The 23,108-nt window shown below is 43.7% G+C and overlaps 1 protein-coding gene across 7 annotated transcripts in view; it reads left to right on the forward strand.

Moving 5' to 3' along the window:
* Window positions 1-23,108, forward strand: part of PMFBP1 (polyamine modulated factor 1 binding protein 1) — a 51,179-nt gene that overhangs the window by 20,674 nt on the left and 7,397 nt on the right. For 4 of the 7 annotated variants that reach the window (XM_053906612.1, XM_053906610.1, XM_053906611.1 and 1 more), the window contains 14 exons: window positions 2,259-2,429; window positions 3,428-3,538; window positions 7,784-7,910; window positions 8,002-8,159; window positions 10,392-10,632; window positions 12,609-12,798; window positions 12,961-13,114; window positions 13,749-13,916; window positions 14,185-14,322; window positions 18,964-19,128; window positions 19,677-19,844; window positions 20,156-20,323; window positions 21,169-21,275; window positions 21,764-21,838. In XM_053906612.1, the coding sequence (XP_053762587.1) occupies window positions 2,259-2,429; window positions 3,428-3,538; window positions 7,784-7,910; window positions 8,002-8,159; window positions 10,392-10,632; window positions 12,609-12,798; window positions 12,961-13,114; window positions 13,749-13,916; window positions 14,185-14,322; window positions 18,964-19,128; window positions 19,677-19,844; window positions 20,156-20,323; window positions 21,169-21,275; window positions 21,764-21,838 (2,141 nt within the window). The remainder of the gene's footprint in view (window positions 1-2,258; window positions 2,430-3,427; window positions 3,539-7,783; window positions 7,911-8,001; window positions 8,160-10,391; window positions 10,633-12,608; window positions 12,799-12,960; window positions 13,115-13,748; window positions 13,917-14,184; window positions 14,323-18,963; window positions 19,129-19,676; window positions 19,845-20,155; window positions 20,324-21,168; window positions 21,276-21,763; window positions 21,839-23,108) is intronic. The other 3 variants (XM_053906613.1, XM_053906615.1, XM_053906614.1) reach the window with 3 other exon arrangements.

Genomic DNA, 23,108 nt, shown 5'->3' on the forward strand with positions numbered 1-23,108 from the left:
TGCATACCATACCTCAGGGTCAAACGGGGAGAAACCCATAAAAGATAACAAAGAAGAGCCAAAATGCCTGAATCCCCTTTTTTTCCTTTAATTGCTTTTTTTAATTACACAAGTAATACAACAATGTAGGCTCTCTAGACAGAATTACAGAGATTAAACTTGAAAGCCTGCCTTCAGCCTCCTCTACCCCACCCCCCCTCCTCCCCTTAGGTAATCATTTGAAAAATCTGTTGGGAATCTTCCTCAGTCTTTTGTCATACAGTTACATATATAAATGGTTAGGATTTTCTTTTTATATAAATGGGTCATTTCATAAATGTGGTTCTCCACCTTGCCTTTTAAATGTAGATCTTGACAATTTCCATTTCCTTGTATTCTATGGTATGACTATACCATCTACTGACCTATTTTGTCTATTACAAACAAGCTATAATGAACATCCTTATTCCTATGGGATAATTTCCTGAAGTAGGATTGCTGAGTCAAAGGATATGCTTATTTTTAATGTTTAAAGATACTTCTAAATTGAATGTCAAAAAGGTTCTCCCAGTTTACACCTTTACCAACAATAATAAAGGGAGCTTACTTCCTCTCACTCCCATGGTTATGTTTTCAGTCTTTTTACATTTTGCTAACCTGATGCATGGGGAAAAAAAAGTGTTTCATTACAGTTTTCATTTCCTTTAATTCTAACAGTTGCAGGTTGGGCTCCCCACCAAGCAGACTCTGAGACAAATTGGCAAGCAGTACATTTTGGTAGGGAGATCCCTGGGTATCAGCACCTGTGACAGGAAGGAGAAGGAAACAAGGTTGAGCAGGGGGAGAAGCTGAGCTGTGATGCAGTCCCAACAAAGGCCTTAGCCAACCCTGTGGGGAGCTCTGGGGCTGAACAGACCTTCAAAAGGGGCCCAAATTGGGGGAAAGGAGCTAACCGTCTAGCTCCATGTTGATCAGTTTTGAGTGTGAGCTGCCCCTAGGAAGAGGCATGACTTTGGGCAAAGCAGTTTTCTTCAGCCCAGGCAATCCCCAAAAAGGGCTGACAACTGAGGGCTGTCTCAGGGCAGACCTCCCAGCCCGGGAGGCACATCACAGTGCCCACACCTCCATGCTGACAAATATTGAGCACTGCTCATGAGTGTATCGGTCATATGGATATCTGTTTGATGAATTACTTATTTAAATCCTTAAACTATTTTTTAATTGGGTATTTAGTCTTCTGTGTATCAACTTACAGGAACTTCTTAATATACTACGTGTAATAGTGCTGTATTACATATGTGACAAATACCTTCTCCCAGTTTGTACCTTTTCATTTTACTTTACTAATGGTATTTGTCACTATATAGAAATTTTTTTATTGTTTTAAAAAAAAATTTTTAGTGTTTTTATTTATTTTTGAAGGAGAGAGAGCATGAGCAGAGGAGGAGCAGAGAGAGAGGGAGACATAGAATTTGAAGCAGGCTCCAGGCTCTAAGCTGTCAACACAGAACCTGATGCGGGACTTGAACTCACGAACTGTGAGATCATGACCTGAGCCGAAGTCGGACGCTTAACTGACTGAGCCACCCAGGCACGCCACTATACAGAAATTTTAAATTTTTATGGAGTTAAATCTCTGAAGCCTCCTTGATAGATTCGAGATTTGATTTCATGCTTAGGAAGACCTTCTCTACCCCCAAGATCATAAAAGTTTACCTCATTTTCTTTTTAGCACTTTTGTAGATTTGTACTTCCATGTTTTTATCTTTAGTCTATTTGGAATTGATATAGATGGATAGAGAGAGAGAGAGAGAGAATCTACATATATAGGTAGATAGATAAATATAGATATACATAATTTTGTGTTTTCCAAGAGGGGTCTCCAGCTGTCCCAACTTGATTTGTTGAACCTCTTTCCCATTACTCTGAAGTGCCAACTCAGTATATATACCGATGTATATATATGTATATACATAAAATATCCCTGGAAGGATACCCCCCAAAATTGGTAACACAGACTGTCATAGAAGAAGAGAACTGGGTCATGGAGGGTCAAGATGGAAGACTAACTTTTCAGTGTATCCTCTTATGAACTGTTTGAAGTTTTCACCACGTGTATGCACTGGTTAATTTTTTTCTTTAACTTAGGGAGATATGATTCACATATATGAACATGAACTTTTAGAATATAGAGCAAAGAGATTTTCCGTGCTTCTGTTATTCTGAAGTTAACTCGAATATCATGAACAAAACCAACCCATTATTTCTAAATATCCCAGGACCCTGAGAATAAGGGTGACCATTCAAAGGTGCGTATATATACTTCTTCCTGCATGATTCAAGAGCATCAGGAGACCCTGAAACGACTGTCTGAAGTCTGGCAAAAGGTCTCTGAACAGGATGATCTAATCCAGGAACTTCGAAATAAACTAGCCTGCAGTAATGCTTTGGTAAGTGACTTCTAGAACATTTTTCTGAGACACCAAAAATAATGCCATGAAGAAAGAAAGGAGGGGAAAAGTGTCACCTAAAGTAATCTCTTTCCCCAAGACTCCTCAAATATCTTAATTATACTTGCCCCCACCTTTTGTTCATATTCTCCATGGATGCATCCCCCGAACCCACACTAAGTTCAAGATTCTAAAGAGACTTAAAATCTCTCACACAACAACCTAAGTGTTCATCAATAGGGAAATGGTTGAAGAAATTTTTTTAAAATGGTTAAAGAGATATCCATACTGTAGAGTAATATGCAGCCAAGAAAAAGTATTAAGTAGATCTGTAAGGACTGTGTAGAAGGATGTTTGTGATATATTGTTGAGAAAGGTTGCAAAATACTATGAGTAGTTCAGTTCCACTTTTGTTTTTTAAACTCTTTGATCATATTATGGAAGTACGTACAGTAAATTGCCCATAGTACCCACTGCCCCCTAGTGGAAGGGAGAGAAGGGAGACTAAATGGAGAGGAGATTTCACTTATTTTTGATGATTTGGGTTTTGTTTGAATTATTTTCAACCAATAAGAACAAAATTTTCATGCTTTTTAAATTTTTTTTAAAGTACATACACATCCACCCACTGCATAAGAAACTTCCTTCTTTAATTCTTGAACTTTGAATCCTGTCCTCTGATACATCAGGTATGTTTTTCCATCACAGTTTTTAAAGAACCTTCTGCCTCATAAACTAGACCACACAGAGGTTCAGGAGGGAGTCCAAAATGTGGCCACTGACAGACTTGAGACAAACCACTGCCTATGCCTTACTGAACCTTGATGTAAGATTGAGAACCTAATTCTTTCTCTGAACTAAGCTCACAGGAAGTGTGTGATAACTTGTATAATATTACAATGAACTTAGGCTGAAAAAAGGAACACCCTGCAAAATTAGTCTAGTAATAATCACATTCTGTTGATCACCCAGCATGACTGACCTATACTTATACGCAGGTTCTGGAGCGTGAAGAGGCTTTGATAAAATTACAAGCAGATTTTGCTTCCTATACAGCCACACACAGACATCCTCCTAGCTCCTCAGAAGATTGTGAAGACATTAAAAAGGTAGGCGAACTTTTGCTTATTTGTGCCTGGGGTGTCGAATGTAGTTGAGTTTGATTCTGGGTTTTCTTGCTTATTTTTCATTTCTGTATTTGTGTGACCTTGGTTGGCCCTGTCACAAAGATACTGTATGTAATGTATGCCAAGTCCCAACGAATGTGTCTGGCAGTATTCAATTTTGTGGCTGAATTTTGGAATTGCACCTGCTTCTTAACCCCCTTTCAACAGTACTCCTAAATAAGACAGAGACTCCTCTTGGCTTGCTAGGTTCAAAAGGACCATCCAGCTTTCTAGTTTCTGGTTGGAGTTGAAGAACACCAAATTTAGGGAAGATTATCTATTCACAATCAGTCCTTTTTTTCAAAAACTCATTATTTTCAAAATTCAAAGCCATCTCAAAAATTGTTTCTAACAGTGAATAAGCATTTAAACCATGTAAACAAATAGCAAGATTTGACCAACTAGTAGCCAAAGCTAGGTTCAGTGCTCTCCTCGGTGAGATCTTTTTTTTTAAGTTTTTTTTTTTTTTTGATGTTTATTTATTTTGAGAGAGAGAGAGAGAGATAGCAAGGGAAGGACAGAGAGAGGGGGAGAGAGAGAATCCCAAGCAGGCTCTGAACTGTTAGACCAGACATGTCATGACCTGAGCCAAAACCCGAGAGTCAGATGTTTAACCAACTGAGCCGCCCAGGTGCCCCTTAAGTTTTTATTTTCATTCCGGTTAGTTAACACACAACATTATATTAATTTCAAGTATACAATACAGTGATTCAATAATTCTGTACATCAGTTAGTGCTTATCATGACAAGTGCACTCCTTAATCCCCATCACCTATTTATTAACCCACTCCCTCACCCACCTCCCCTCTTCAGTTTGTACTCTATAATTAAGAATCTGTTTTTTGATTCTCTTTATCTCTATCTCTATCTCTTTTCCCCTTTGCTTATTTGTCTTGTTTCTTAAATTCCAAATATGAGTGAAATCATGGCATTTGTCTTTCTCTGACCGACATATTTTGCTTAGCATTATACCCTCTCGTTCTATCCATGTCATTGCAACTGGCAAGATTTCATTCTTTTTTGTGGTTGAATAATATTCCATTGTATATGGAATATACCATATCTTCTTTATCCATTCGTCAGTTGATGGTCATTTGGGCTGCTTCCGTATCTCAGCTAATTGTAAATAATGCTGCTATAAACATAGGAGTGCATGTATCCCTTTGAATTACTCTCCTTGTATTCTTTGGGTAAATACCCAGTAGTGCAATTGCTGGATCATAAGACAGTTCTATTTTTTTTTTTAATTTTTTTTTTAACATTTATTTATTTTTGAGACAGAGAGAGACAAAGCATGAACGGGGGAGGGGCAGAGAGAGAGGGAGACACAGAATTGGAAGCAGGCTCCAGGCTCTGAGCCATCAGCCCAGAGCCCGACGCGGGGCTCGAACTCACGGACGGTGAGATCGTGACCTGAGCTGAAGTCGGATGCTTAACCGACTGAGCCACCCAGGCGCCCCAAGACAGTTCTATTTTTAAGTTTTTCAGGAACCTCAGGGGTGCCTGGGTGGCTCAGTTGGTTAAGCATCCAACTTCAGCTGAGTTCCTGATCTCGTGGTTCATGGGTTTGAGCCCCACATCAGGCTCTGTGCTGACAGCCCAGAGCCTGGAGCTAGCTTCAGATTCTGTGTGTGTCTCTGTCTCTGCCCCTCCCCTGCTCAGACACTGTCTCTCTCTCTGTCTCAAAAATAAATAAACATTTAAAAATCTAATTAAAAAAAAAAGTTTTTAAGGAACCTCCATACTGTTTTCCACAGTGGCTGCACCAGTTTGCATTTCCTTGGTGAGATCTTAAGTCAGTCATACCTGAACCTGGGATCCAAGGCAAAGGCAGCCACCTGAGGCCATACTGTGGGCAGGCAAAGGCAGGTAGCAGGGAGAGTGAACAACACATATAAGCTCTCCAAGAGTCCTATACTGAAGGGATGGAGACTCTTCTCTTTCCAGGACTTTCTGACACCAGAAAGTTTAAATGAATGAAGGATCAGTATCGAATTTTGGAGTTCTTCCTTGGACATCTGTCAATATTTATTTTAAAGGTCAGTTCCATATTATTCACGTCCTGACCTACAGCAAGATCTCATAACACTCCTGGGTTGTTGTTTTTTTTTGTCTGAAAAATGTCTTTATTTCTCCCATACGCTTATTTTTTATAATGGCAAAAATACATATAACATTAAATTGCCATCTTAATCACATTTAAGTGTACATTTTAGTCATGTTAAGTTATATTCACATTGTTGTGCAACAGATCTTTAGAACATTCTCATCTTGCAAAACCAAAACTCTATATCAATGAAACACTAATGCCTTTTTACCACTACATTTTTTAAATTGATGCAGACTTCCCTATGAAACAGACTATACTTTCCACTGCCATTTTATGTGTCCTATCCAAAGCTTTCATGTTACCTGGATATTCTGTTAGGAATGGCACTATCCAGGTCCCAGCTGGCCTGGCATAGAGTGAGCCTTTTTTTTTTAAGTTTATTTATTTATTTTTAGAGAGAGAGAGAGCAAAAGAGAGCAGGTGGGGTAGAGGCAGAGAGAGAGAGAGAGAGAGAGAGAGAGAGAGAGAGAGAGAGAGAATGAGAGAGAGAATCCCAGGAAGGCTTTGCACTGTTGGCTCAGAGCCCGATCCAGGGCTTGAACTCATAAACCACAAGATTGTGACCTGAGCCCAAGTCAGACACCTAACCAACTGAGCCACTCTGGCACCCCATAGAGTGAGCTTTTGAGCCTCTGCAGTGCCCACACCTGGATCATATTGTGATTACCCTATATTCCTCCAGTTGTCCCCTGCCCTGCCCACCTTCATGCTGCAGTCTCCTCTTCCTGACAACTCTGAAATCACATAACTCTCCCTTGATGTCCAGATGACTAACTGCTCCTCCTCGACCACATCTTCCTACCTTCTCTTAGTTACAGCCTCCTGCTTCGGGGTAAAAAGCCAAAGTCCTTGCCTGAGGACTACAAGCCCCCCATGATGCTACCACCCACTGACCTCTCACCTCATGTCCCCCTACTCTCTCCATCACCTATCCCTCTAACCACATGACCTCCCCATGTTCTCTCCCCAAAGTCTGGTCACCGGCTAGTTCCCCTGTCTGCAGATACCTAGAGACACTGCAGCATGGCTCACTCCCTGCTCAGAGACACCTTCTCAGTGGGGCCAACCTGTCCATTCTATTTATAATGACAACCCCATCCCCCCATACACCCCCATTCCCCTCTTGCTGCTCTGTTTCTTCCATAGCACCTATCAACTGTTGACATTGTCTGCAAGTGACTACTTAGGCTCTTTGTCTGTCTCACCCCACTGTAAGGTCAGCTCAATGGCAGCAAGGATTCATGTCTGTGGGGTTTTTGTTCCACTGTCCCCAGCACTTAGGATAGTGCCTAGCACATAGTAGGTGCCCCATCAATGACTGTCAATTGTTACAGGGCAGAAGGAGACAGGGCCTAGTACATAGTAGGTGCTCCATCAGTGACTGTTGATTGTTACAGGGCAGAAGGGCTGGAGGCTTTTGTGCACATTCTACATGAGGATGCTAAGTCTGCCACATTTTTTTATTATTTTAATGTTTTTAAATTGAGATATAATTGACATACTTTAAAACTCACTGTTTAAAGTATACAGTTCAGTGGTTTAAAAATAGTCACAAGGTTGGGCCACCATCCCCACTAATTCCAGAATATTTTTATCACTCTAAAAAGAAACCCCATATCCACGAGCAGTCACTCCCCATCCTCCTTCCCTCAGCCCCTGGCACCTACTATTCTTCTCTGTTTCTCTGGATTCACCAGTTCTAGACATTTGGCAACTTAAATGTTTGTTTATTTATTTTGAGACAGAAAGAGAGAGAGAGAGAGAGAGAGAGAGAGAGAGAGAGTGTGTGTGTGTGTGTGTGTGTGTGTGTGAGAGAGAGAGAGAGAGAGAGAGAGAGAGAGAGAGAGAGCAGGGGGAGGTGCAGAGAGGGAGGGAGAGAGAGAATCCCAAGCAGGCTCTGCACTGTCAGCACAAAGCCCAACACGGGGTCAATCCCACAAATGTAAGATCAGGACCTGAACCAAAATCAGTGGGATGCCTAACCGACTGAGCCACCCAGGTTCCCTGAGAGTCAGCATTTTAGAAAGCACTGTTCCCCCATATCCTCATCCCGCCCTGCTCCTTTCCCATCTGCCCAGATACTGAAGCACTTGCAGGAGCAGAAAGACAGCCAGTGCCTGCACGTGGAGGAGTACCAGAACCTGGTGAAGGACCTGCGCATGGAGCTAGAGGCCGTGTCCGAACAGAAGAAGAACATCATGAAGGGTGAGCCAGGGAGCAGTGGGGGCAGGGCGGGAGGCAGAAGGAAGCCAGAGGCCCCCTCTGAGCGAGAAGCACATGCCCCATCCCGCTGTAGACATGATGAAGCTGGAGCTGGACCTGCACGGGCTGCGGGAGGAGACATCCGCCCACATGGAGAGGAAGGATAAGGAGGTCATCATCCTGCAACGGCGGCTGCAGGAGCTACAGATCCAGTTCACTGAGACCCAGAAGCTGGGTTTGAAGAAAGACAAGGTAAGGCAAGAGGAGCCCTCTGGGTAGAGCCACCAGTGGGACAGGTGCGAGGCTGGACCCCGGCCAGAGCAGGCCCTGCAGCTCTGTACCCACGCCCTGTGACAGCCCAGGGACCGTCAACACAGGAGCAGTGAGACTGTGGGGTCCTTAGGCCCAGAGGCAATTCTGAGCACTTCTTTGGGATTTCTCATAGCACATAATAAATAAATAAAATACTTTTGTTTGTACTTGATAGTGGAAAGAAATTCTGGAATGAAATATGGCCTTTTATAGCAACGTGGATGGAACTGGAGAGTGTTATGCTAAGTGAAATAAGTCATACAGAGAAAGACAGATACCATATGTTTTCACTCTTATGTGGATCCTGAGAAACTTAACGGAAGACCATGGGGGAGGGGAAGGAAGAACAAAAATAAAAGTTAGAGAGGGAGGGAGCCAAAGCATAAGAGACTCTTAAAAACTGAGAATAAACTGAGGGTTGATGGGGGGTGGGAGGGAGGGGAGGGTGGGTGACGGGTATTGAGGAGGGCACCTGTTGGGATGAGCACTGGGTGTTGTGTGGAAACCAATTTGACAATAAATTTCATATTTTAAAAAAAAGAAATTCTGTGGTAAACTTATTATGAATTTCAAGAAATTTCAATTTATAAAATGACAAATATCTTATGAATATGCAAATAAGGCAGTTTGAAAATACTAATGGAACTATGCCTTGGAAGATCTGTAATTGCCAACATAAGTCAAGGTCCTGGAAAAGCCTACGAATGGAAGTAAGGACAGAAAGGTTGTGAAACCAATGCAAGCTTGTGTAGTCAGTGCTATTCCAACTCTAAACTTCCATCAGAGCTAATAGAAATCATCCAACCCATTGACTGGCTGGTCATTCAAACCTCCCATTTGAAGGTCTAGAGGGGATCCGTTAGTCAAAATGGAAATATCGGAGAGATGATCACAAGAGGCAAGGAGTCTGGGTAAACAGCTTTGAGTCATTCATATATTCAGTCAACAAATATTTTTGAGTTCCTGTGGTATGCCAAGCACCATTCTAGGCATTAAGAATATAATAGGGGCGCCTGGGTGGCTCAGTCGGTTAAGCGTCCGACTTCAGCTCAGGTCATGATCTCACGGTCCGTGAGTTCGAGCCCCGCGTCGGGCTCTGTGCTGACAGCTCAGAGCCTGGAGCCTGTTTCCGATTCTGTGTCTCCCTCTCTCTGACCCTCCCCATTCATGCTCTGTCTCTCTCTGTCTCAAAAATAAATAAAAAAAAAACGTTAAAAAAAAAAAAAAAAGAATATAATAACACAGGGGTGGCTGGGTGGCTCAGTTGGTTAAGTGTCTGACTCAGTTTCAGCTCAGGTCATGATCTCACATTCCTGGGATTGAGGCCTTTGTCAGGCTCTGCGCTGATGGCCTGGAGCCTGCTTGGGATTCTCTCTCTCCCTCTCTCTCTCTGCCCCTTCCATGCTCAAGCTCTTCCCCTCTCTGTCTCTCTCTCTCTCTCTCTCTCTCTCTCTCTCTCTCTCTCTCAAAATAAATAAGTAAACATTTTTAAAAAGAATATAATAACACATGCAACATCCCTACTCCCCTGGAGGTTACATTCTAATACCAAGAGAGAGACGATAAACAAATCACAGAACTAATATATAATATAATGCCAATATCAGGTACTGATAAATTCTTACAACAGCTTTGTGGCTACTTCACACAGGGTGGTCAGGGAAGGCCTCTGTGATAAGGTAACATTTGGGCAGAGATTTGAATGAAGTGAGGGAGCCACCCAGGCAAAGGTCTTAAGGAAGAATATTCCAGGCAGAGGGAGTAGCAAGTGCAAGAGCCCCCTTATACGGCAGTCTGCTTAGAATATTCTAGGAGATAAGCTGAAGGCAAGAGGGGTAGGGGTGCCATGAGGTGAGGTCAGACCAGATCATGAGCATCCTGGGAGGTCATTGTGAGGACTTTGGCCTTTTACTAAGTGAACACGGCTATCGGAGGGTCTGAGTAGAGGCAGAACGAGATCTGACTTAAACTTTCAGAGACCCCATCCTCCACCCCTTCCCTGGCTGCTGCGTTGAGGGCAGCCTGAGTTAAGGCAGGAAGCAGAGGTAGGAGACTACTGTGATGTCCACGCAAGAGAAGACGGCGGCTGGAGAGGACTCTAGACAATCTCTAACTGGCCTCACCAGGGCACTACTGAGGCCTCTATCAGCATCCACATTTTGCTTTCCTCAGATCCTCCAAGAGAAAGATGAGATGTTGCACGAGCTTGAGAAGGAATTGGCCCAGGTTCAGAACAGCCTCATGAAAAAGGAGATGGAGTTGGAGAAGCAGCAACGAATGACAACAGAACTTGAAATCACCATCCAGGAGGTAAAGCAGGATAAGTCCAGGGCAGAGTGTGGAGCCCTGCAGGCCGAAATCCAGAAGCTGAAGGACTGTCTCGAAGATGCTCAACAGCAACAGAAGCTGATTGGTAAGGCCCCGGCAGGCAGTGTCCCTGTCCCCAGCACACTTCAAACCCACAGGGCCAGAGCAGTCCCCTTTTTTCTCTAACGGGCCACTTTCCTCTCCTTCCTCCACTTCTTCACTCCAAACCTTCAGTGACCTCAGGGTACATCTCCCAGGGATCACAATGCCCTCTCGAGCTCCTGCATGCACCCCTAACTGGGAAAGTGGACTACTGAGCTCACATGCCCACCGCCTTCCCAACTGCCTCAGATGAAGGTCTTCTCTCCCCATCCTGGGGAGGACAGGTCTCTATATTCTGCTTCAGTGCACTGCTTTCCTCCCCATCTTCTCCAGGACCTTCATCATACAATTTACCTCTCCCCTCCCTGGTTTAGACACATTCTCTCCCCTTTTTTTTTTTTGCCTCCAAACGCATCCTTTGCTGTGTAGCCTGCACTGTCAATTGTGTCCTTGCTCCACTGCTGAGACTGCTTTCTCAGAGGTGGCCGATAACTTGTTGCCCTGGGTAAGGGGTTCCTCTTGGGGTGATGAAAAATGATCAGAAATTAGACACTGATTATGGTTGCACACCTTTGAGAGTATTCCAGAAGCCATGGACCTGTATGCTTTAAGGAGTTCAATTTTATATTATGTGAGTGACATATCAATTTCGGGGGAAGAAAGGGTCCCAAGTGTAGCCTCCTTCCTCCCCTCCTGTAACAGTGTGTGTCTGTGTGTGGTTGGGCTCCCACATTCAACCATTGTTTCCCAGCTTTGGAGACATAACAGGTCCCTTCTTTCACAAACGTCACCATTGTTTCCTCTTTTCCCTCCTTCTCTGGCAGTAGTCACCTGCCCCTTACATTCTGCCCTCCTCCCTCTGCTCTAGTTCTTTGGACAACTCTAGAACCTAGAGCCCCCACCCTGACTTGGCACCTGTGGTCACTCGTTTTGGAGAGCAGCCCGCTCTGGGCTTTAGCCCTCTAATTCTTCATTCCCAAAACTGAAACTGTTCTCTTCCCTGCTTAAAAACAGAAAATCTTCCTTCTTCTTCCAAGTTATATAATTATTTCTGTAGTGATACCATCTTTCTTCCAGTCTCCAAGGCTGAAAAACAGAGACTAGGGTGAGGTTGAAGTTAGAAACAAAAGTAGAAACTTTAGTATATAGGAGCATATTCTGGTGTAGACAAACTCCGGTAAGCAACGTATTTGAGGTTTCTCCCTTTACACCCAGTGGGGGCAAAGGAATGGACTAATATTTGTAGGAAGTCTTTCCCCATTTAATACATTCTAGTTTTCCTAAAATAGTCTTTTCTTTATGCCAGGTCCCTGCTCAAGAACCCACTAAATTAACTCTGAACATTCTCTCTGGCTTTCCAAGTGCTCCAAAGCCCTCTCTTGTCCGTGTACCTGCTCAGCTGTCTCCTGGCACCCCTTCCCACTTTTCTTTCCAATCAAACCAGTCTCTTCCCATCCTCTTCCCACATGCCTCCCCTGTTCCCTTCCCATGTGTTTGCTCTAACAATCCCCTCATCTGGAATTCCTTTCCTCCTCCTCATTCTCAGGCTCAGCGCAACCTCTATTCCTCCATAAGTCCATCCCCACCAATCTTGCTTCACAGGAGTTCACAGTGAGTGCACGCTTACTGTGTCCTCTATGTCGTGTGGGCCAGTCTGTCTCCCTGACTAGACTCTAAACTCCATTAGGGTCAGGATTTGTCCATAATGACAGGATGAGTCACATAAGAGATACCAAGCAGTTTATATTGATTTGTTGAACTTTAGTCCAGAAGCAGGCCATGGCTGGGGGATAGCTGAAGACGGATAATTCAGCAGAGTTCCTTAGGAGTGATAATGAAATGGAGAGAAATGAGGGCAGGTTGGAAATTGAGGTAGGGCACAAAATGAAGGAACAGACTGGTCTTATTTGGGAGTCTGGTCTTCATGCACACTCCCTCCTCACATACACACGTGCCTGGCTTGTCCCCTGTGTTCTGCAGCTCAGCAAGCAGCCCAGTATAAAGAAGAGGCCCTTCTGGCAAAGAGTAACCTAGAGGATTCCCAGAGGAAACTGCAAAGCTACCTATTCATGGAGAAGCAGAAGACGGAGACCATCCAGGAGCTGCAGAGAGAACTTCAGAAGCTGCAGAAGGATTCCTTGATGGCCGGAGAGGAACTCGCACCCAACAGGTACCACCACGTCACCTCTAGAGAAAGGCTCTGTCCGTTGCGAGCCAGCCAGGACACCGCGGCAGCTGCCCGGGAGTGGGCCAGCAAGCCCCATGCGGGTGGCTCATGATCCGCCAACATAGACACTGAGTCTGTCCTCCTGTTGTTGCCATGTTGCTTTAGGAAACGGATAGAGGAGCTGACGTCAGAACTCTCTGAGGCCCGGAGGAAGCTTGAACATTCAGAGAAGGAAAAGAGGCAGTTTCAGAAGACAACAGCTGAGCAGGACGCGAAGCTGACTGACCTGCTAGATCGTCTAAAACTCCTTCAACACCAGGTATAAAGGGCAAGCAGGCTGCCAGCTCAAGCATTTGCTCTGATCCAGATTAAATATATTAGTCTTTATTTGGGAAGATGCCACCACCAATCCATTCAAACTCATTGTCCAGAGTTTGTGTTAGAAAGCTAAGCCAGCCTGTCAGCTCTACTTCCCATGACCAATAATAAGCACTTTCAAGGGCTAAGCTTAAAAACAGTCAGAGGACAATGTTGGGTTTTTTTTTTTTTATAGGATTCAAAAGCCATCCTTGTCAGTCATTTTAAAGTCTTTGATCTCTGAATTATTCTTTCTGTGCTTTTCTAAGATTTTTTTAAAAACTTTATTCAAAGAGGTTTTTATGTAGAAAGATTTAGTGAGTAAGTGGGAGAGAAGGCTGATGCTGTGGGAACTGGATCTATAAATAAAATAAGTTGTTATATCTAATTGAACCAAAAAAAATACTGAACATCAGAGGAATCTGTTATTATCTATGCTAAATAACCAAGGAGTTGCCCTCATGTTTATTTCAGCCATTCCTTTTATACAATTGTCAGGGGAAGGGGGTTTTGTTTTGTTTTGTTTTGTTTTTTGTTTTGTTTCGAAAGTGTAGAGCCTTAAGACTGTCTTTCAGGCCAGTCTCTTTACTTCTCAGCATAGGGAGCAAGCCTCTGCCAAAAGCAATCTAGAAGAGGAGCTTCAGGAGGTAACACGATTAGTGGAGGAGAAACGGGAGCAGTTGAAAAAGAGCAAAGAACAGGAGAAGTTGCTGGAGCAAGAGCTCGAGACATTCCGACAAGAGGAAAAAAGGAAAGAAAAGATGGTGAGAAGGAGAACCCAAGAAGAGCTGGGTCATGAATCCGGGCAAGACTTGAGCCCCACTGAGCCTAGTAGGATACAGAGGCCATGGGGACTCAAATCTCAGGAGAGAAGGGGGAGGGAAGGTGAGAAAGGCAAGTGAGGAGGAGAGAGAAGGCCCAAGAGAAGGCAGGCTGCAGGATGGAGCTACAGGCTGGGAAGGGGGAGCAGGCTTCTAAAGGAATCTGAGGTAACACCTCTTTTCTGGGCTTTGTTCTCTAATGGGGGAGCAGACAAAGGAAAATCTGAGAATATTGGAGGAGGAAAATGAGAATGTCAAAGCACAGTTAATGCAATATTCCACGCAACTGGATTCCTCTCTCAGCAAACAAAACGCCTCCCAGCAAATGATCCAAGAGCTAAATAATGAGGTGAGTTGGCAGAAACCCCGAGGGAGTAAGAAAGTTAAATGCTGTGACCCTTGACCTGAAATCGGACCTGTCTCTCCTCCACCACGGAAACACGGCTAACGGCCCAGCCCACGTGCATCATCCGTGATGCCTGTAGCGCCACTTCTCTCCTTGAAGTCGTAACCCTTCCGCACCCATTTGCTCAGCCAAAGAAATGTTTCTTCCACGTGTGGAAGGTCTTATTTAATATCTGCTGGAGCTCCCAAACTACCTGGGCTTTGGCAACAAGTATTCCACTACAGCATTTCAGACCAGAGTTGGGTGAGTCCATGGCTTGGAGCGCTTTGCTAGGGTACACTTCCAAAAATAGTGCCAAAGTTCAAAAAGGGGATGGAAAGAGAGACAGTTCTTTATCATCACACAAATGAAGAGGAAAGAAAAATGTAAATGGTACCTAACGTATGCAAGGTACTGTGCTTGACGTCAGGCATCATTTATTGACTATTTAAGTCCTTCACATGCCTTCCATCTGCTTTACTCCCCACAACATATAGATTTCTATGATCCTCATTTTACAGAGGAAAGAAAGGCTGAGGCTCAAAGTAACTGATTACTAAGTGATGAGCTGGACCAGTATTTGAACCTGGATCATCTAGCTCCAACACTAACCTCTTTCCCCTTCATCATGAATGTCAATACTTTCCCCCAACTGAATATATTTCATCTTTCTGCAAGAAACAAATACAGCGTCTTGATGGGTGGTCTTTCGGGTTGCAAATGAAAGACCAAGCAGCCGTCATTCCTTTATAATTTAAGAAGAAAAAATGTTAACCTTAAAAGACTATGGACTATGCAAAGTATAAGAATAGCACTGCCTAGTGGTGCCTGGGTGGCTCAGTCAGTTAAGCGTCCGACTTCGGCTCAGGTCATGATCTCTCCGTTCATGAGTTCGAGCCCCACATCAGGCTCTGTGCTAACAACGCAGAGCCTGGAACCTACTTCGGATTCTGTGTCTCCCTCTCTCTCTGCCCTCCCCCACTCACACTCTGTCTCTCTCTCTCTTAAAAATAAATAAACATTTAAAAAATAATTTAAAAAAGTAATAGCACTGCCCAATAGAACTTTCTGTGATGATGGAAACATTCTATATTAGAGCTCTCTTGTATACTCTATCTACTAGCCACATGTGGCTGTTGAGTGCTTGGAATATGGATTAGTATGACTAAGGAACTGAATTTTTTTTAAATTGTTTAAATGTTTATTTATTTTTGAGAGAGAGAGAGACAGACAGAACGGGGAAGGGCAGAGAGAGATGGAGACACAGAATCTGAAGCAGGCACCAGGCTCCGAGCTGTCAGCACAGAGACTGACACAGGGCTCGAACCCACAAACTGCAAGATAATGACCTGAGCTGAAGTCAGTCGCTCAACCAACTGAGCCATCCAGGCGCCCCAGGAACTGAATGTTTAATTTTAATATTAACTAATTTTAGTTTTATTTAAATGTAACTAGCCTCATGTGGCTAGTGGCTACCATATTAGACAACACAGAGGCTGACGTTTCTGGAGTTTTGTCCTCCAGAGATATAAATCTCTCCTTTGCTGTGGTCCAGAGTTGATCTTTGAATTACTGAGATCCCTAAGGAACCTCCCTAAATATAAGGGGTATTACCTAAATATTTAATATGCACCTATTATCACGTTTGCCAAAAGAAAGATAGCCATTAGAAGTAAAAAGTATTAATTTCAGAATTCCTTTGATGGAAACCAGGAGGCTAGAGGGGTTTTTTTGGTGTGTAAGCATGTTCAACTTTTTAAAAGCATACCTCACATATAGTAGATGTATTGTCAATTGAAACAGTCATTAGAAAGAGGTTTAGTTTCACATTCTAAAATGCATTTTCTTTCATCAGCACTCCTTGTCTTAATTTTCAAATTTCCCATCTGAAAGCAATAGATCCTGAGATTTTTTTTTCATCTCTTTGATTCTAGGACATTTTTCCACCATATTTTATAATTAATTACTGTTAATAAGAAAGCTAATTTATTTTATATATTTATTATGTATTTGGACATTTTACTAAACTCACTTCTAAGCAGTAATAATTTTTCACTTGTTTCTCATGGATTTTTTAGATGGATGGTTATGTCATTTGCAAGCAACAACAATTCTCTAAACTTTTGTAATATTTATTCTTTTTTTTTTCCTTATTGCATTAGATAGTACCTACGATTTAGTGTTCAACAGTAGGATCCTTTTCTTGCTTTGAACATTAATGGAACCCATCTGTTTCAGTATGATGTTCTTTATAATGTGGTGAATGAAATTAATTAATTGATCCTAATTTGGGCCCATCATTACATTCCTAGTATGAGTCCTAACTGTGTGTCATGTATTACTCTTTTAATACAATACTTGGACTATTCTAGGAAGTAAAATAAGGCCAGTATGATGGAAGTGTAGTAATCGAGGAGGATATTGGTATAGGATGAAAGTAGAAACATAGTTAGGGGTGGACATTATGGTCTCTGTTAAGCAATTTGGGGTTTTATTATTAGAGCAATGAAAGGACATTGATGACATTTCCTCAGAAGAGCAGGTGAGGTGATTTGATCTAAGTTTTCAAAACATAACTGTGACTAATGTGTGGAAATGGATTGCAGAGAGGAGTAGGTATGGAAGTGAGGAGACTATTGCCATTCAAGCTAGAGTTTTAGCAAATTCACGATGTGTTTTGGCAGCAAAATTAACCAGACTAACAACGGACTGAATGTGAGAAGAGAGGAATCAGGATGACTTAGTGGAACTCACCTGTAAAACCTTCCAGGCCTAATGCCTTTAGCAAGGGAGAGAGTATATCTTTATGAGAACTCTTATCAAAACTCCTTGATTCTATAATTTATGTATAACTACATATATGTCTCCAGTACCTTTCTCCAAGCTAAACCACTGAAGTTAGAGAAATTTAAAATAGAGCCTCCAAACTCCAGTGGACTTTTAGTTCTTAACAGCCTTCCCAACTTACCCCTTTCTCCTTAAAAAAGCATATCTCTCCTTTGTCCCCCAGACTTGCCTATGGTTTTGCCACAGCTTGTTTGTCCTGGATTGCAATTCTCTTTCATTCCCAAATAAACCTATCTTTTGCTGGTAAAATTTTAAAAAATAAATAAAGCAATAAATAAATAATATAAATAATAAATAATACATATTTATTACATATAAATAAATAATACAAAATTAATTTAATTAAGCTTCTATTTTAGCTTCTAGCATCATTGTGATTTATGTCCCACCCTTCTTTTCAATATCTCACCTCTGTGGTTACACATCTTGATTTGGCCACCATTTATTGAAAACTTACAATGAATCACATACAGTGATTCCCCTGGTTTACTGGGAAGACCCAGATGACTTCATGTTTTCAGAAGTCCCCAAACAAGATGTACTTCTTTTTCCAGAAGACCAAATTATTCCATCTTTAGAAATGGTTTCACTCCCAGGACATGTAAATATAGGGTCAGAAGTGCAATCTAACACTTCTCATCTCACTAATTCCTAGAGTCAAAGATACTCAAAATTCCATCTGAAACAGTAATAAACTTGAAGCCCTGAGCAGCTACTGAAGAAAACCCAACAGAGTGTGTTTCTGTGTATATGGCCACATAGAAGATGTGGGTGTATTGAAATACTAAAGAACAGATAAAATACCAAAGAACAGAAGTTGGGCATGTGAATTTCTAAGGTCTCTCTCCTGCTTCTGGACTTGGAAGTAGATCTCTGCCCTGTACTTAGAAATATTTAATAAGATGGCTAGTTACTTAGCATGTTCATGATCATACAGCTATATAGTAATGTATACCTTACTAAGCCCTTTTTACCTACATAATCTCATTTGATCATCACCAAAACTCTACAAAACCATTGAAAGTATCCTGGTTTGCAGAAGAGGAAACTGAGGCTAAGAGAGATTAAGTAAATGACAGAACCTGGACCTCTAACTCCAGATCTTAATTCCTTTTAGCTTTGGCATGAATACTAAGTTTACAACAAGGACTTTGGTTTTTAAACACACTTCTACCATAACTATATGTTCAGTGTATCCCTAATTCCAAACATTGCCGTGTATAATATTACATTCAATCAAAAAAATTATTTAGTATTTACTGAGCACATATTATGTGCCATGCCCTGAGCTATATAGGCAGTGGTGATACAGCAGTGAAGGAAGCACACACAGTCCCACTCTCATGGTGTATCAAGTCTAGTGGATTATGTCAGGAACTAAGAAAGGCACGAAATGTACAAATGAAATGTTGTATCATGTCTCTTAACCTAGAATTGAGTTCCAGCTCTTTATCAAAGGCTACAGAGTCTGTGAAAGGGACTATTCATGTGCTTGATACATCATGGTCCAGTACTGCCAGTACTCTTTGTATCTGGGGGACTTGCTAACTTAGAAGGGGAGTGTCAGGGGAGGGGTGAAGAAGAGCCTGGAAAGGCAGCTGTTCCTTTTATAACAGTGAGAGGAGGGTGTAGGCCTTATCACAGACTGCTCTGCAGGCTAGTGCAGAGAGAAGAGAGCCCAGCTCTTATCCATTTCCTACAGACAGAGAATGCCTCTACTGGCATAAATCTTGACAGTGATATTTCCCCTCCCTAAAGCTAGTCCTTCAGAAGGAGGCCTTAGAGAGTCTGCAGGTCCGGCTGGACAAGAGTGTGCAGAAAGAGAAGCAATATCTCCAGACCATGGTCAGTAAAGAAGCCTATGAGGAATTGTCCAGAAAGTCACTCGCCTGCCAAGATGACCTGACACAAGCTCTGGAGAAGGTAAGCCATACCCTCTCATCTCCAGGACTGTTTTGGGGAAAGAAACATGTGAGTAGCATGAGAGATGTAAGAGTCAATCCCCTGCGTGACTGGCTGCCACCAGGATCATCTGCAAACCCTTGCACAAGCTGGGATATCCTTCCAGAGAAGGCCTGCTTCCTCTTAATGAGGCTTCTTTTGAGGGGAGGAAGAGGAGGCAAAGATGGAGGCCAAATCCAATCAGTCTTTCTGGCCACAAGTGACCCAGGGGCGAGGTTTTCCCAAAACCTAGATTGTCTGGGTAATTTGTGCCCCACTCGGTACCAATCACGCCTAGCTGATCAGTTCATAGAATTGGAAAAAGAGGAAACAGGAAGAAAGGGAGGATGTAGAAAACCAACCATTGTCACTTCCCACCCCTCTCTGGGACCCTAGGCAAGTGACTGGGTGTCTCTGCCACCCTGAACAGAGAGGATGGGGAGGGACTGGAATGCTTCTCCATTCAGCACCCAACAGAAAGGGCTAAATGGCTTTGACAGCCATTCTCATCCCCTTTGTCTTTGTGGAAGCTCAATCATGCGACCTCGGAGACCAAGAGCCTGCACCGAAGCTTGGCACAAGCCCAAGAGAGGAAAGTTCAGCTGGAAGATGAAATCATTGCTTATGAGGAAAGGATGAAAAAGCTCAACGTGGAATTAAGAAAACTGCAGGGGTTCCATGAGCAGAGCGAGCTAGAGGTAGGAAGCAGTCAGGAGCTCAGGCTGCCTTCCTGTTCCAGGTCGCCAAGGTCTCCTCTTGCCCCTCGAACTCTTTAGCACTGAGCCATTCCCTTCGGCTGACCGGTTCCCTCCCTCCACTTGGCTGGCTCAGCGAGCCTCAGGCAGAGGAGGCAACGGTCAGAGCGGGGGCGCCCTCTGCTGGTACTGGAAGTAAACTGCCCCCTGAAGAGTCCCCAAAGCTGAGAAAGCTCTCTTAGGCCTTGTCACGGGTGCTCTGGTGTCAGGGCCGCAAGCCCGGGTCTCCCTTCTCACTTTGCGCCCCTGAGCAGGTGCATGCCTTCGACAAGAAGCTGGAGGAGATGAGCAACCAGGTGCTGCAGTGGCAGAAGCAGCACCAGAGCGACCTCAAGATGCTGGCAGCTAAAGAGGAGCAGCTTAGGGCCTTCCAGGAGGAAATGGCCGCCCTGAAGGAGAACCTCCTGGCAGACGAGAAGGAGGTGGGTACTCCTCAGCTTCTGACACCTCCTCCCAGACCCTCCCAACACATCCACGACCACCAGGATACCAAACAGCCCTTGTGGGGATGGGGGCACCTAAGAGCTAGGCAAGGACACCCCCAGCCCACACTCTATTCAGTGTGAAGCAGGGTCTCAATGTTCTAAGTCCCATAGCAGTTGTCTCTACCCAACTGTCTTCCTTTGTTGCCTTTGTTGACAGCGATATTGAGCAGAACAAAGGCCTATTCCAGGGAAGAGAGTGCCATCTCCCTGTCAGGTATACCAGCTGCCCTGACTTAGATAACCCACAGGGCAGTCCCCCTCCAGAGCCCATCCTGACACTTTCACTTACCCTGTAGTAGAATCTGCTAAGAGATCTTTGGGCATGCCCTATGCCCTGGTCCCTGAGCAGTGAAGTGCATGGTAGGAGGCCACAGGATATCTCAGGGTAGCAACCGGGCCTTAGCTTGCATTAAAAAAAAGGACATCCATTCCTCAAGATATTTGTTTTTCCATCTGTTAAAAAAAAAAAAAAAAAGGCAGCTTAATGTATTGCTTTTGTAGAACAAACTGTTTTAATGCCTTTGCCCAAAAATCATTATTGTAAGCATACATGTGTCCTTTGTCTCTACTGTAAATGGTGCCCTGGCAGAGATGTCACCTTGTGTGCCTGTACTGCTGGAGGCAGAGGTTCTGCTGTGGCAGTCCCAACTCTGGCCTAGGGGTTGGATGGCAGAATCAATGTTTCTTCTTCCAGGAAGAGAGAAGAGGCCTGATTTAGAAGTAAGGAGATGACAGGCCTATGCTCCCACCCCTAACCATCTCCTTTTCTTCTTGTACCAAAGCCCTGTTGTGTGCCCCAGAGGTCTGCACCTAAAGATACTACCTGTAGGCTGCACCAAGAGAATGATCAGATTATGTCCAACATGGAGCAATGGGCAAAAGAGCAGAAGTAAGTAAGGGAGAAAAAAGTAAGGCAGGGCTCCAGGGCCTGGGCTGAGCTGAGAACCTGCACACACACTGCCCTCTGGGGACATGGATCCAGTATCAGCCCACATTCAGAGGCTGGGAATAAGATGGAGGGGCCTCAACTAGTCAGTCAGAATCAGAAAGATCTGCTGACTTAGAAACAGAGCAGCTCCAAGATAAAAGAGATGCTTTGCTGTGGGTCATAGTCCCCTTTCCCAACCTGGAATCTGGCTTCACTGCCTGAATCCCTTGAAATCACCTGAGATCATGGTGATCTTGCATGGGAGTTTGAGAATGGAGGGTCCCCTTAATTGCCAGGTGCTAGGGAGGCTCTAGCTCTGGGGACTGGGTAATGAACAGGGTCTAGGGTTCAGCAGACACCTTACTGAAAACACCAACAACCCATCCAGCCAGCTCATGCCCTTCTACATGGAGGTCTGGGAACTGTTTCTCTTTTGGATTTTATTACAGGATCGCCAACGAGAAACTAGGAAACAGGCTCCGTGAACAGGTCAAATATATTGCCAAGCTAACTGGAGAAAAAGAGTAAGTCATCCCACACCACCCAGGCTGCTGCTTGGGCCGAAGGAGAAGGGTCAGGCATGAGCCAGGGCTGGCTTTTCCATTAGATACATGCATCTGACCTTAGGAAAGAGTTGGGGCTTTGGAAAGATTCTGAGTAGTGAATCCACATTTATGTGACCTTGGGCACATCACTACCTCTTTGGGCCTTTGTTCCCTCACCAACAATACAGGAAGGGGTTAATGGTCCCTATGCCCCTTCTCACTGTTACCTTCTGCGATTATCATAGGTCAAAAATTCTAAGAAGGAAACATGAACTGAAAGTTAGACACTACTAGTTAGGGTAGAGACTAAGCTGCTGTAACAAAGAGACCTCCGAATGAAGGAATGTAGAACATGGAAGGAACATCCCTAGGAAGTGAACAGTCCAGGGTGGTGGGGTTCCTCTGTCCCACATGGTCATTTGGGAACGGAGGTTCCTTCTACTTGCTGCTGCAACCTCCCCTATGGCCTTATTTCACCCTCCTGGTCAAAGCTGGGTCAGCAGAGTGCAGTGTAGGAGGAGTGTTGGAAGTTTGGGAACAGAAGTGAACATATGGACGTCTAAAACCAAGACTTTGGAGATGGTACAGGTAACAGGTCATGATAAGCTCCAGGGCAATGTTTCTCAACCCTTTGTCAGGGAACACTTAGAAAATAACCACAATTGTTTGGCACAGTGGAAGGATTTGGGATGGGTTGTTTATGACAAAGTTGACCAACCAGTGGCTTCCCCAAGAGCTGGGGGTGTCCATATCTCAGCCCCAGTTGGAAAGCTCTGAGCTGTAACCTTAGGAGGGTGGCTGAGTTTAAGGAGAAGATAAGATCATTGGAATACAGAAGTCAAGCAACTGAGAGGCCAGGACTTGGACAGAAAGTACAGGATGTTGAAGATACTTGGGAATGCTGAAAGAAGTGGACCAAAGAGAGTAGCAGAGAGCCAGGGAATGAGGGCATGGTGAGGACCCCTCCTCCAGGCCCAGTGGCATATGGAGTATGGCAATGACATGTGGGGCTCCAAGGGAGTAAGTGTCTTGGACACCAGCCAGGTTTATAGAGAGCAAGAGGACAAACCACAGTCCCAGAGAAGTTGGGAATGAATTCTTTGATTTCTTCTAGAAAAGACCATGAAATTTTTCACTAGGACAAAAGCATTTTCTGAAAGGGATTAACTGAAAGAAAAATTGTAACAATCTGAAGGTAACAGAAAAAAGCATTTCATCCTTTTTCTTATATTGTGCCCAGTTCCAGGAA

The sequence above is a fragment of the Panthera pardus genome, unplaced genomic scaffold, assembly GCF_024362965.1.
Source record: "Panthera pardus isolate Hobbes unplaced genomic scaffold, ASM2436296v1 HiC_scaffold_19, whole genome shotgun sequence".
Classification (NCBI taxonomy): domain Eukaryota; kingdom Metazoa; phylum Chordata; class Mammalia; order Carnivora; family Felidae; genus Panthera; species Panthera pardus.